At 40.3% G+C, this 14,555-nt stretch overlaps 1 protein-coding gene across 1 annotated transcript in view; it reads right to left on the bottom strand.

Annotated features, from left to right (window-relative positions):
- Positions 1 to 108: 108 nt before the first annotated feature.
- The window catches only part of LOC133550773 (SEC14-like protein 2), a 42,204-nt gene continuing 27,757 nt past the window's right edge, over positions 109 to 14,555 (bottom strand). The window contains exons 10-12 of the mRNA XM_061896804.1: positions 4,199 to 4,338; positions 460 to 629; positions 109 to 391 (exon numbers count right to left, since the gene is read on the bottom strand). Coding sequence (XP_061752788.1) covers positions 264 to 391; positions 460 to 629; positions 4,199 to 4,338 — 438 coding nt within the window. The 3' untranslated portion in view covers positions 109 to 263. The remainder of the gene's footprint in view (positions 392 to 459; positions 630 to 4,198; positions 4,339 to 14,555) is intronic.

Here is a 14,555-nt window from a genome sequence, read left to right as displayed (position 1 = left end):
ATTCCACGCTACAAAATAATAATGACGATAATGCGTGGGCTCGATATGGGTATCGGTAAGTGTATCGGGCCAGAATGATATCATTGGTGTAAAAGTGTTAAAAAAAGCAATGGTTTGACATTTTAATTGGTTCCTTCTTCTAGCACACTTGGCCAGCTGTGACATCACACTCATCACAATAGTTACCTTCACTTGGTCACCTGAGTGGGCGTGTCCTCCTGTCAACAACACATTGAGATGTTTGCACTTTTAATGCTGGCAGTTCACTTGGGACTCGGGGCCCCCCCGTGGTCCAGTTGGGCCTTCAGGCGGTCCGGCAGCAGGACCTCCACGCTGAAACTGATCCTCTTGGCCTGGAAGATGCTGTAGGTGTTGTCGAAGCGCAGCACATCTGAGAAGGGGAGGTGTTAGCGAGGGGGGTGAAGGGAGGTCATGTGACGGCGAGGAGGGAGCACTCACACACGCCCGCCCGCTCGCAGGTCAGCGAGCCGTCTTCCGGCACCAGGTGGGCGTTGTAGCGCTGGCTGGCCAACACTTCCTCCATCTGGGACGCCTTCTTCCACTCGCCCTTCTGCCCCTTCAGGAACACACCGAACCCGATGTCTGCGCCCTCGCTGGAGAACTGCCACCTGCGTCATCATCATCATCATCATCATCATCATCATCATCATCATCATGCATGATGTCATGTGACCAACATACATGATCATGATGTCAGGTGACCAACATACATGATGATGTCATGTGACCAACATACATGATGATGATGTCATTTGACCAAAATACATGATGATGATGTCATGTGACCAACATGCATGATCATGATGTCAGGTGACTAACATACATGGTGATGATGTCATTTGACCAAAATACATGATGATGATGTCATGTGACCAACATACATGATGATGATGCCATTTGACCAACATACATGATGATGATGACAGGTGACTAACATACATGGTGATGATGTCATGTGACCAACATACATGATGATGATGTCATGTGACCAACATACATGGTGATGTCATTTGACCAAAATACATGGTGATGATGTTATGTGACCAACATATATGATGTCATGTGACCAACATACATGATGATTTCATGTGACCAACATGCATGATGATGATGTCATTTGACCAACATACATGATGATGATGTCATTTGACCAACATACATGATGATGATGTCATGTGACCAACATGCATGATGATGTCATTTGACCAACATGCATTATGATGATGTCATTTGACCAACATTCATGATGATGATGTCATTTGACCAACATACATGATGATGATGTCATTTGACCAACATACATGATGATGTCATGTGACCAACATGCATGATGATGTCAAATGGTGATGATGTCATGTGACCAACATACATGATGATGATGTCATGTGACCAACATGCATGATGTCATGTGATCAACATACATGATGATGATGTCATGTGACCAACATACATGATGATGATGATGTCATGTGACCAACATAAATGATGATGATGTCAAATGGTGATGTCATGTGACCAACATATATGATGTCATGTGACCAACATACATGATGATGATGTCAAATGGTGATGATGTCATGTGACCAACATACATGATGATGATGTCATTTGACCATCATCATGTATGTTGGTCACATGACATCATCATCATGTATGTTGGTCACATGACATCATCACCATTTGACATCATCATGTATGTTGGTCACATGACATCATCATCATATATGTTGGTCACATGACATCATCATCATCATGTATGTTGGTCACATGACATCATCATCATGTATGTTGGTCACATGACATCATCATCATCATGTATGTTGGTCACATGACATCATCATCATGTATGTTGGTCACATGACATCATCATCATGTATGTTGGTCACATGACATCATCATCATGTATGTTGGTCACATGATCATGTATGTTGGTCACATGACATCATCATCATATATGTTGGTCACATGACATCATCATCATCATGTATGTTGGTCACATGACATCATCATGTATGTTGGTCACATGACATCATCATCATCATGTATGTTGGTCACATGACATCATCATCATGTATGTTGGTCACATGACATCATCATCATGTATGTTGGTCAAATGACATCATCATCATGTATGTTGGTCACATGACATCATCATGTATGTTGGTCACATGACATCATCATCATGTATGTTGGTCACATGACATCATCATCATGTATGTTGGTCACATGACATCATCATCATGTATGTTGGTCACATGACATCATCATGTATGTTGGTCACATGACATCATCATGTATGTTGGTCACATGACATCATCATCATGTATGTTGGTCACATGACAGTGTGGAGCTTACTTTGTGTCTTTGTTACTAACATCAACTTATGCTGACACTTTCATTTAAAACTTATTCAGAGTTTTAAAAATTCAGTGTAAATACAATTCAGTAAAAAAAAGTTGTTTTAAAAAATTCAGTGTAAAAATTATTATTCAGTGTAAAAAAAATATAAAAAAAATAATCAGTGTAAAAAAAAATGGTGTAAAGAAACTCCAGTGTAAAAAAAAATGAATGGTGTAAAAAGTAAAAAAAACTTAAGAGTAAAATAAATCGGTGTAAAAAAGAAAATTAGGTTTAGATCAAATTCAGTGCAAAAAGATTTAGTGTAAAATACTTCAGTTTAAAACAAATTCCGAATAAAAAATTCAGTGCAAAAAAAAATTCAGTGCACAAAAAATTAGACGAAGTGGCTGGAGATAGGGAAGTCTGGGCTTCCCTGCTTAGGGTGCTGCCCCCGCGACCCGACCTCGGATAAGCGGAAGATGATGGATGGATGGATGGAAAAATTCAACGCAAAAAAAATCAGTGTCAAAGAAATGGTTGTAATAAAAGCGCAGCTTATTTATTTATAGATTGTCCTTCGCCGCCGGCCATAAAATAAATTAGTAAATGCCTACAAGTGCTTTTTATGTTACTCGGTCTTTTCCGAAACAATATGAATGTTAGGGGAGTCCCCATACAAAAGTTTTCACCTCTGGTACGATACCAATATTGAAGCCTGGCGTATCAGCCGATACAGATAACAACCCGATACGATATATATGCACGATTTATTGTATTACCGTAATACACATTTTTTTTCCCTATGCTTTGAACCCTGCGGCAAACAAAATGGCGCAGCTTATTTACAGAATTTCCTTCGCCGCCGGCCATAAAGAAAATTAGTAAATGCCTACAAGTGCTTTTTATGTTACTCGGTCTTTCCCGATACAATATGAATGTTAGGGGAGACCCCATACTAAAGTTTTCACTTCCGGTACGATACCAATATTGGAGCCTGGCGTATCAGCCGATACCGATAACAATCCGATAGGATACATCATTTTATTACTGTAATACACATTTTTCATACGCTTTGAACCCTGCGGCGAAAAAATGGTGTGGCTTATTTATACATTTTTCTTCGCCGCTGGCCATAAACAAAATTAGTAAATGCCTGAAAGTGCTTTTTATGTTACTCGGACTTTTCCGATACAATATGAATGTTAGAGGAGTCCCCATACAAAAGTTTTCACTTCTGGTACGATACGAACATTGGAGCCTGGCATATCAGCCGATACCGATAATGACCCGATACGATATATCAGCACAATTCATGTATTAACATAATACACAATTTTTCCTACGCTTTGAACCCTGCGGCGAACAAAATGGCGCAGCTTATGTATACATTTTCCTTTTCCATGGGTGAATGCCTACAACTGCTTGCTGCTGGGTACAGCTTTCAACCGGAAGTAGAAGTGCTGTTATGTCCTCTAATCATCCATAGCGTTTCTACACGTGTGGATTCTCCATTCATCACTTTTAAGCCATGTTTGTAAGTTTTGCAATATAACTAAAACAATTCCTACTACTGAGTACTTATGCATATTTCTCCGCACTGTCGTCATTTAGACATTTTATGATAGATAGACATTTTTTTTATAATAGCCACAAAGTTCAGTGACCATGTGTTGACTTTCACGCAGTCATGACTAGGGAAGGTTGTCCGCACTAGGTCGTACAAGTATATGCTGTGCTGTCATTTCAAGGTTACATCGGTCGGATTTACTCACAATTCTTAAACACCGCCCCAAATGAAGCAAATAAACTGACTCAGGCTTCAACGATGAGGTCTGACCTGAGGACACATCCCGGGAAGAGGATCTCGTAGTCCAGCTGTTGCGTGGACCCCCGGCTGACGGTCAAACAGCGATCGTAGTCCACGGAGACGTGATCGCGGACGTAGTAGGAGGGGGGCACCGGGCCCACGTGGTGTATCTGGGAACGAGACGAACAATATTAAAGGACTCAAAGAAAAAGGACGGGACCAAAGGACAAAGGTTTACTTACGGGGAAATGTGCAGGAACCACAAGAACCTTGGTTTTTGTTTCTTAATTTTTGCACAAAATAGTTGTATTTTTAAAAGGTTGAACATTTAATAATGAGCGGACACTGATTAATGTGCTATTTTTGTCTCATTTGCAAGTATGAACTCATTTCAGTTTGTCCTAGGTGTGTTAACGTAGTTAGGAAGTAGTCTTTGCCATTAAGTTGAATGTGTTAGTCTTGTCTTTTGTTGAGTCCTACAAAGTGTTTGCGCCCAACCTTGTTCGAGCATACTATCATCAGCATAGTAGTAAATTATTTGATGCTGAAGTTTATATCCGCTAAATAAGCTAAATTAGCTAACTAGCGTGCTAATAAATATATTGTTCCGGGTGTGTACTGTACCTGGAAATGTGTTTAAAATGTTTGGGAGCTAACGTTAGCATGCATAAAGTACTTAATGTACACCTGCACGATTAGCCGAAAAAAAGTTAGCATACTATCGTTAGCATGCTAACATGTAACACGATATTTGACGCTGAGGTGTAAACTGGCTAAAGTAGCAAAGATAATCTAGCATGCTAATAAATATATTACTCTGGGTGTGTACTGTAGCTGAACATTTTTTGGAGGCTAACGTTAGCATGCATAAAGTGCGTACTGTACACCTACACAATTAGCTGAAAAAAGCTAGCATACTGTCGTTAGCATGCTAACATGTAACACGACATTTGACGCTGAGGTGTAAACCTGCTAAAGTAGTAAAACTAATCTACCATGCTAATAAATATATTACTCTGGGTGTGTACTGTATCTGAAAAAATGTTTGTAGGCTAACGTTAGCATGCATAAAGTACATACTGTACACTTTCACAATTAGCCGAAAAAAAGTTAGCATACTATCGTTAGCATGCTAACATGTAACACGATATTTGACGCTGAGGTGTATACCTGCTAAAGTAGCAAAAATATTCTCGCATGCTAAAAAATATATTACTCTGGTTGTGTACTGTAGCTGAAAAAATTTTGTAGGCTAACGTTAGCATGCATTAAGTACATACTGTACACTTACACAATTAGCCAAAAAAAAGTTAGCATACTATCGTTAGTATTGCTAACAAGTAACAAATTATTTGACACTCAAGGGGTAAACCTGCTAAAGTAGTAAAAATAATCTACCACGCTAATAAATATATTACTCTGGGTGTGTACTGTATCTGAAATTTTTTTTGTAGGCTAACGTTAGCATGCATAAAGTACATACTGTACACTTACACAATTAGCCGAAAAAAGTTAGCATACTATCGTTAGCATGCTAACAAGTAACAAAATAATTGATACTGAGGTGTAAACCTGCTAATGTGGCAAAAATAATTTAGCATGGTGATAAATATATTACTCTGGTTGTGTACTGTAGCTGACATTTTTTTTGTAGGCAAACGTTAGCATGGATAAAGTAGTTACTGTACACCTGCACAATTAGCCGAAAAAAAGTTAGCATACTATCGTTAGCATGCTAACATGTAACACGATATTTGACGCTGAGGTGTAAACTGGCTAAAGTAGCAAAAATAATCTAGCATGCTAATAAATATATTACTCTGGGTGTGTACTGTAGCTGAAAAATTTTTGTAGGCTAACGTTAGCATGCATTAAGTACATACTGTACACTTACACAATTAGCCAAAAAAAAGTTAGCATACTATCGTTAGTATTGCTAACAAGTAACAAATTATTTGACACTCAAGGGGTAAACCTGCTAAAGTAGTAAAAATAATCTAGCATGCTGATAAATATATTACTCTGGTTGTGTACTGTAGCTGAAATTTTTTTTGTAGGCTAACGTTAGCATGCATGAAGTACTTACTGTACACTTACACAATTAGCCGAAAAAAGTTAGCATACTATCGTTAGCATGCTAACAAGTAACAAAATAATTGATACTGAGGTGTAAACCTGCTAATGTGGCAAAAATAATTTAGCATGCTGATAATTATATTGCTCTGGTTGTGTACTGTAGCTGACATTTTTTTTTGTAGGCAAACGTTAGCATGGATAAAGTAGTTACTGTACACCTGCACAATTAGCCGAAAAAAAGTTAGCATACTATCGTTAGCATGCTAACATGTAACACGATATTTGACCCTGAGGTGTAAACTGGCTAAAGTAGCAAAAATAATCTAGCATGCTAATAAATATATTACTCTGGGTGTGTACTGTAGCTGAAGATTTTTTGGAGGCTAACGTTAGCATGCATAAAGTACGTACTGTACACCTACACAATTAGCTGAAAAAAAGTTAGCATACTATCGTTAGCATGCTAACAAGTAACAAAATAAATGATACTGAGGTGTAAACCTGCTAATGTGGCAAAAATAATCTAGCATGCTGATAAATATATTACTCTGGTTGTGTACTGTAGCTGAAAATTTTTTTGTAGGCTAACGTTAGCATGCATGAAGTACTTACTGTACACCTGCACAATTAGCCGAAAAAAAGTTAGCATACTATCGTTAGCATGCTAACATGTAACACGGTATTTGACGCTGAGGTGTAAACCTGCTAAAGTAGTAAAAATAATCTACCATGCTAATAAATATATTACTCTGGGTGTGTACTGTATCTGACATTTTTTTTGTAGGCTAACGTTAGCATGCATAAAGTACATACTGTACACTTACACAATTAGCCGAAAAAAGTTAGCATACTATCGTTAGCATGCTAACAAGTAACACAATATTTGACACTGAGGTGTAAACCTGCTAATGTAGCAAAAATAATCTACCATGCTAAAAAATATATTACTCTGGTTGTGTACTGTAGCTGAAAATTTTTTGTAAGCTAACGTTAGCATGCATAAAGTACATACTGTACACCTACACAATTAGCCGAAAAAAAGTTAGCATACTATCGTTAGCATGCTAACATGTAACACGATATTTGACGCTGAGGTGTATACCTGCTAAAGTAGCAAAAATAATCTCGCATGCTAAAAAATATATTACTCTGGTTGTGTACTGTAGCTGAAAAATTTTTGTAGGCTAACGTTAGCATGCATAAAGTACGTACTGTACACCTACACAACTAGCTGAAAAAAAGTTAGCATACTACCGTTAAAATGCTTACAAGTAACATGATATTTCACACTGGAGGTGTAAACCTGCTAATGTAGCAAAAATAATCTAGCATGCTAAAAAAGATATCACTTGTGTACTGTAGCTGACATTTTTTTGTAGGATAACATTAGCATGCATACAGTACTTAAATATGACTGAGATGTACTGTACACCTACACAATTAGTTGAAAAAAAGCTAGCATACGAATGTTAGCATGCTAACTGGTATCGGTGTGGTAATAAATATTTGACTCTGCGGTGTTTATCATCTAAAATAGCAAAAATAATCTGGCATGCTAAAAAAATATATATTACTCTGGGTGTGTACTGTAGCTGAAAAATGTTTGGAGGCTAACATTAGCATGCGTAAAGTACTTAAATTTGACGGAGATGTACTGTACAACTGCACAATTAGCTAAAAAAAAACTAGCATAAGAACGTTAGCATGCTAACAAGTATCGGTGTAGTAATAAATATTTAATGCTGAGGTGTATACCTGCAAAATTTGCAAAAATAATCTAGCATGCTAATAAATATATAAATCTGGGTGTGTACTGTAGCTGAAAAATGTTTGGATGCTAACATTAGCATGCATAAAGTACTTAAATATGACTGAGATGTACTGTAAACCTACACAATTAGTTAAAACAAAAACTAGCATACGAATGTTAGCATGCTAACAAGTATCGGTGTAGTAATAAATATTTGACTTTGAGGTTTATACCTGCTAAATTAAACCGTCTGTTCAAACGTGCATCTTAATTGTAGTTTTGATTAGCAAAAGAGTTGAAATCGCCATGTAAAATTGCTAATGCTAATCAGTAGCATGTATATGGCATATCCAATGTTAATTAGCATGTTGACAACTGGAGCTCACGTGTACTTTTGAGGTTGTCCTATCAAGCACGCTTGCCTTGTTTGCATTGCAACGTCACCAAGAGCTTCCCCCTGAGTGCTTGTTTCCCCGCCAAGTGTTTGAGCCGGTGATGTCACAAAAGGGATTAGTGGCTTTCAGTCCATCAAAAGAGGATTTATTGTTCAAACCTGCTTTGCTTCCACACGGTACTTTAATAACAGCTCATGCAAGCTGGCAAAGTGTCCAAAGTAATATTTCAAAATAAGAGAAAGTTAAAAAAAAGAAAGCCTTCCAACTGGACCGCTGGGGGACTTTCTGGGCTCCGGTTCCTCACTGGTCCTGGGCCCTATTTTTATCTACAGAGACAGACCAGCGTCAGTCGGGTCACAGACATCTACTAGTGCAAAGCGTGCGAGCTAGTGTAGCGAGCAGTGGTCAGGTCAGGTACTACCAAAATACACCAAACTGTCTGAAAATAAGGCCCCCAAAAGGCCTACCAATTCCCCAGGAACACCTGCTGGAACCCTCTGCCCCACCAAAATGTCAAAAAATATGGCCCCCAAAAGGCCTCCCATTCCCCGGGAACACCTGCTGCAACCTTCTGCCCCACCAAAATATGCCAAACTGTCAGAAAATAGGGCCCCCCAAAAGGCCTTCCCATTCCCCGGCAACACCTGCTGGAACACCCTAACCCACCAAAACGTCTGAAAATAGGGCCCCCCATTCCCTGGGAACACTCTACACCACCATAATACCCTAAACTGTCAGAAAACAGGGCCCCCCGAAAGGCATCCCATTCCGCGAGAACACTTGCTGGAACCCTCTGCCCCACCAAAATGTCAGAAAATAGGGCCACAAAAGGTCCCCCATTGCCCGGGAACACCTACTGGAACCCTCTGCCCCACCAAAATACGCAAAACTGTCTGAAAATAGGGCCCCAAAAGGCCTCCCATTCCCTGGGAACACTCTGCCCCACCATAATACGCGAAACTGTGTAAAAATAGGGCCCCGAAAGGCCTCCCATTGCTCTGGAACACCTGCTGGAACCCTCTGCCCCACCAAAATACGCCAAACTGTCAGAAAATAGGGCCGCCCAAAAGGCCTTCCCATTCCCCGGGAACACCTGCTGGAACCCCCACCCCACCAAAATGTCTGAAAATAGGGCCCCCGAAGGGCCTCCCATTCCCTGGAGACACTCTACCCCACCATAATACGCCAAACTGTCAGAAAATAGGTCCCCCGAAAGGCATCCCATTCCGCAGGAACACTTGCTGAAACACTCTGCCCCACCAAAATGTCTGAAAATAGGGCCACAAAAGGCCCCCCATTGCCCGGGAACACCTACTGGAACCCTCTGCCCCACCAAAATACGCAAAACTGTCTGAAAATAGGGCCCCCGAAAGGCATCCCATTCCGCAGGAACACTTGCTGAAACACTCTGCCCCACCAAAATGTCTGAAAATAGGGCCACAAAAGGCCCCCCATTGCCCGGGAACACCTACTGGAACCCTCTGCCCCACCAAAATACGCAAAACTGTCTGAAAATAGGGCCCCCGAAAGGTATGCCATTCCGCGGGAACACTTGCTGGAACCCTCTGCCCCACCAAAATGTCTGAAAATAGGGCCCCCGAAGGTCCTCCCATTCCCTGGGGACACTCTACACCACCATAATACGCCAAATTATCAGAAAATAGGGCCCCCCAAAAGGCCTTCCCATTCCATGGGAACACCTGCTAGAACCCCGTACCCCACCAAAACGTCTGAAAATAGTGCCCCCGTGGGGCCTCCCATTCCCTGGGGACACTCTACCCCACCATAATACGCCAAACTGTCAGAAAATAGGGCCCCCGAAAGGCATCCCATTCCGCGGGAACACTTGCTGGAACCCTTTGCACCACCAAAATGTCTGAAAATAGGGCCACAAAATGCCCCCCATTGCCCGGGAACACCTACTGGAACCCTCTGCCCCACCAAAATGTCTAAAAATAGGGCCCCAAACGGCCTCAAATACCCCGGGGACACCTGCTGGAACCCTCTGACCCACCAAAATACACCAAACTGTCTGGAAATAGGGCCCCTGAAAGGCCTTCCATTCCCCGGGAACACCTGCTGCAACCCTCTACCTCACCTAAATTCACCAAACTGTCTGAAAATAGGGCCCCAAAAGGTCTCCCATTCCCTGGGAACACTCTTCCCCACCATAATACGCAAAACTATCGCAAAATAGGGCCCCCGAAAGGCCTCCCAATTCCCCAGGAACACCTGCTGGAACCCTCTTCCCCACCAAAATACGCCAAACTGTCTGAAAATAGGGCCCCAAAAGGCCTCCCAATTCCCCGGGGACACCTGCTGGAACCCTCTGACCCACCAAAATACACCAAACTGTCTGGAAATAGGGCCCCCGAAAGGCCTCCCAATTCCCCAGGAACACCTGCTGGAACCCTCTTCCCCACCAAAATACGCCAAACTGTCTGAAAATAGGGCCCCAAAAGGCCTCCCATTCCCCGGGGACACCTGCTGGAACCCTCTGACCCACCAAAATGTCTGAAAATAGGGCCACAAATGGCCCCCCATTGCCTACTGGAACCCTCTGCCCCACCAAAATACGCAAAACTGTCTGAAGATAGGGCCCCAAAAGGCCTCCCATTCCCTGGGAACACTCTGCCCCACCGTAATACACCAAACTTTTTGAAAATAGGGCCCCGAAAGGCCTCCCATTGCTCTGGAACACTTGCTGAACCCTCTGCCTTACCAAAATACGCCAAACTGTGTAAAAATAGGGCCCCTGATGGGCCTCCCGTTCCACGGGAACACCTGCTGGGACCCTCTGCCCCACCAAAATACACCAAACTGTCTGAAAGTAGGGCCCCGAAAGGCCTCCCATTCCCTGGGAACACCTGCTAGAACCTTCTGCCCCACCATAATACACCAAAACTGTCTCATAATAGGGCCCCTGAAAGGCCACCCATTCCCCGGGAACACCTGCTGCAACCCTCCGTCTCACCTAATTATGCCAAACTGTCTGAAAATAGGGCCCCGAAAGGCCTTTCATAGCACAGGAACACCTGCTGGAACCCTCTTCCCCATAAAAATACGCCAAACTGTCTGAAAATAGGGCCACAAAAGAACTCCCATTCCCGGGGACACCTTCTGGAACCCTCTGCCCCACCAAAATTTCTGAAAATAGGTACCCAAAAGGCCTCCCATTTCCTGAGAACACCTGCTGGAACTCTGCCCCACAAAAATTCACCAAACTGTCTGAAAATAGGGCCCCAAACGGCCTCCGATTCCCCGGGGACACCTGCTGGAACCCTCTGACCCACCAAAATACACCAAACTGTCTGGAAATAGGGCCCCTGAAAGGCCTCCCAATTCACCAGGAACACCTGCTGCAACCCTCTACCTCACCTAAATTCACCAAACTGTCTGAAAATAGGGCCCCAAAAGGACTCCCATTCCCTGGGAACACTCTTCCTCACCATAATACGCCAAACTATCGCAAAATAGGGCCCCGAAAGGCCTCCCAATTCCCCAGGAACACCTGCTGGAACCCTCTTCCCCATAAAAATACGCCAAACTGTCTGGAAATAGGGCCCCCAAAAGGCCTCCCAATCACCCTGGACACCTGCTGGAACCCGTTGCCCCACCAAAATAGGCCAAACTGTAAGAAATATCCACTCTACCCCTTTTCCATCCTGCAGAGTTCTCCTTTTGTGGTTTTTACCCTTCTGCAATTTCCTCTCAGCTGTGTGCAAACCCAGCAAAGATCCCTTTCTGCTCGTGCGCCGGAAACGTCCGTTTTGCAGCACACTCAAATATTTACGGACAAGGCAAGCAGTGAAGCGGAACTACGAAGCAAACTACGAGCATGTGACCTACCCACTAAATCAGGGGTGCCCAAACATTTTCCACTGACAAATCAAAGGATGCGGGGGCCATTTTTGTAGTTTTTACCTTGAAAACCAGTACTCTATAAAATATTTTATTCAAATACCTAGTAAATAACAAAAACAGGAGCAAAATTAGCTAAAAAAAATGTTTAATTGCTAAATTAGATTTGAAAAATCCAGCATGCTAATGTTAGCCTGCTAAAATGCTACCCAACGAGCCGGATAAGACGACGTAACCAAAAATATGAGCTAAAATAAGCTGGCATGCTAACAGTGCTATGCTTACGTGCTAACAATAGCATGCTTACCGTTAACGCTAGTAAAATACCAAAATATGTGACACTGCGGTGTATACCCGCTAAATTAGATTTGGGAAATCTAGCATGCTAATGTTAGCCTGCTAAAATGCTACCCAACGAGCCAGACAGAACAAAGTAACCAAAAATATGAGCTAAAATAAACTAGCAATATTTATACATGTGTATATACAAGCAGAATTAGCTTAAAAAGCTAGTAAACTAACGTTAACATGCTAACAGGTACCATTCTTCAAGTAACACAATATTTATATATGTATACAAACATGCAAAATTAGCTTAAAAAGCTAGCATACTAGCGTTAACATGCTAACAGGTATCATTCGACAAGTCCAAAATTTTAATTTAAGTATATATACATACAAAATTAGCTTAAAAAGCTAGCAAACTAATATTAACATGCTAACAGGTATCATTCGCCAAGTAACACAATATTTATATATGTATATATACATGCAAAAATAGCTTAAAAAGCTAGCACACTAACATTAAAATGCTAACAGGTATCATGCGTCAAATAAAATATCCTACGCCGAGGTGTATGCATAGAAAATTAGCAAAAAATCTAGCACACTAACTTTAACATGCTAACAGGTATCATTCGTTAAGTCCTAACATGTTTATATAAGTATATATACATGCAAAATTAGCTTAAAAAGCTAGCATATTAATGTTAACATGCTAACAGGTATCATTCTTCAAGTAACAAAATGTTTATACATGTATATATACAAGCAAAATTAGCTTAAAAAGCTAGCATACTAACGCTAACATGCTAACAAGTATCATTCAACAAGTAACAAAATATTTATACATGTATATAAACAAGCAAAATTAGCTTAAAAAGCTAGCAAACTAACGTTAAAATGCTAACAGGTATCATATGCCAAGTAACAAAATATTTATAGATGTATACTTTTGTGCAAAATTAGCTTAAAAAGTTAGCATACTAACAGGTTTTATTCGTCAAGTAACAAAATATTTATACATGTATAAATGCATGCAAAATTAGCTTAAAAAGCTAGCAAAGTAACGTTGACATGCTAACAGGTATCATTTCGCAAATTAAATATTCTACGCCGAGGTGTATACAGGCAAAACTAGCAAAAAAGCTAGCATACTAACAGGTATTATTTGTCAAATAAAATATTCTTGGTGGCGTATACATGCAAAATTATCAAACAAGCTAACGCTAACAGGTATCATTCGTCAAGTAACAAAATATTTATACATGTATATATCCAAGCAAAATTAGCTTAAAAACTAGCATACAAAATTTGAAATGCTAACAGGTATCATTCGTCAAATAAAATATTCTACTCCGAGGTGTATATCTGCAAAATTAGGAAAAAAGCTAATGCTAACAGATATTATTTGTAAAATAAAATATTCTTGGTGGTGTATACATACAAAATTAGCAAACAAGCTAACGCTAACTTTAACATGCTAAAAGGTATCATTTATCAAGTAACAAACTATTTATACACGTTTAAATACACGCAAAATTAGCTTAAAAAGCTAGCATTCTAAATTTAAAATGCTAACAGGTATCATTCGTCAAATAAAATATTCTACGCCGAGGTGTATATCTGCAAAATTAGCAAAAAAGCTAATGCTAACAGGTATTATTTGTAAAATAAAATATTCTTGGTGGTGTATACATACAAAATTAGCAAATAAGCTAACGCTAACTTTAACATGCTAAAAGGTATCATTTATCAAGTAAATACACGCAAAATTAGCTTAAAAAGCTAGCATTCTAAATTTAAAATGCTAACAGGTATCATTCGTCAAATAAAATATTCTACGCCGAGGTGTATATCTGCAAAATTAGCAAAAAAGCTAATGCTAACAGGTATTATTTGTAAAATAAAATATTCTTCGTGGTGTATACATACAAAATTAGCAAACAAGCTAACGCTAACTTTAACATGCTAAAAGGTATCATTTATCAAGTAACAAACTATTTATACACGTTTAAATACATGC

The sequence above is a fragment of the Nerophis ophidion genome, linkage group LG04, assembly GCF_033978795.1.
Source record: "Nerophis ophidion isolate RoL-2023_Sa linkage group LG04, RoL_Noph_v1.0, whole genome shotgun sequence".
Taxonomy (NCBI): Eukaryota; Metazoa; Chordata; class Actinopteri; order Syngnathiformes; family Syngnathidae; genus Nerophis; species Nerophis ophidion.
Note: the sequence above shows the minus strand (reverse complement) of the source record. Positions and strands in the feature narration are given on the sequence as shown.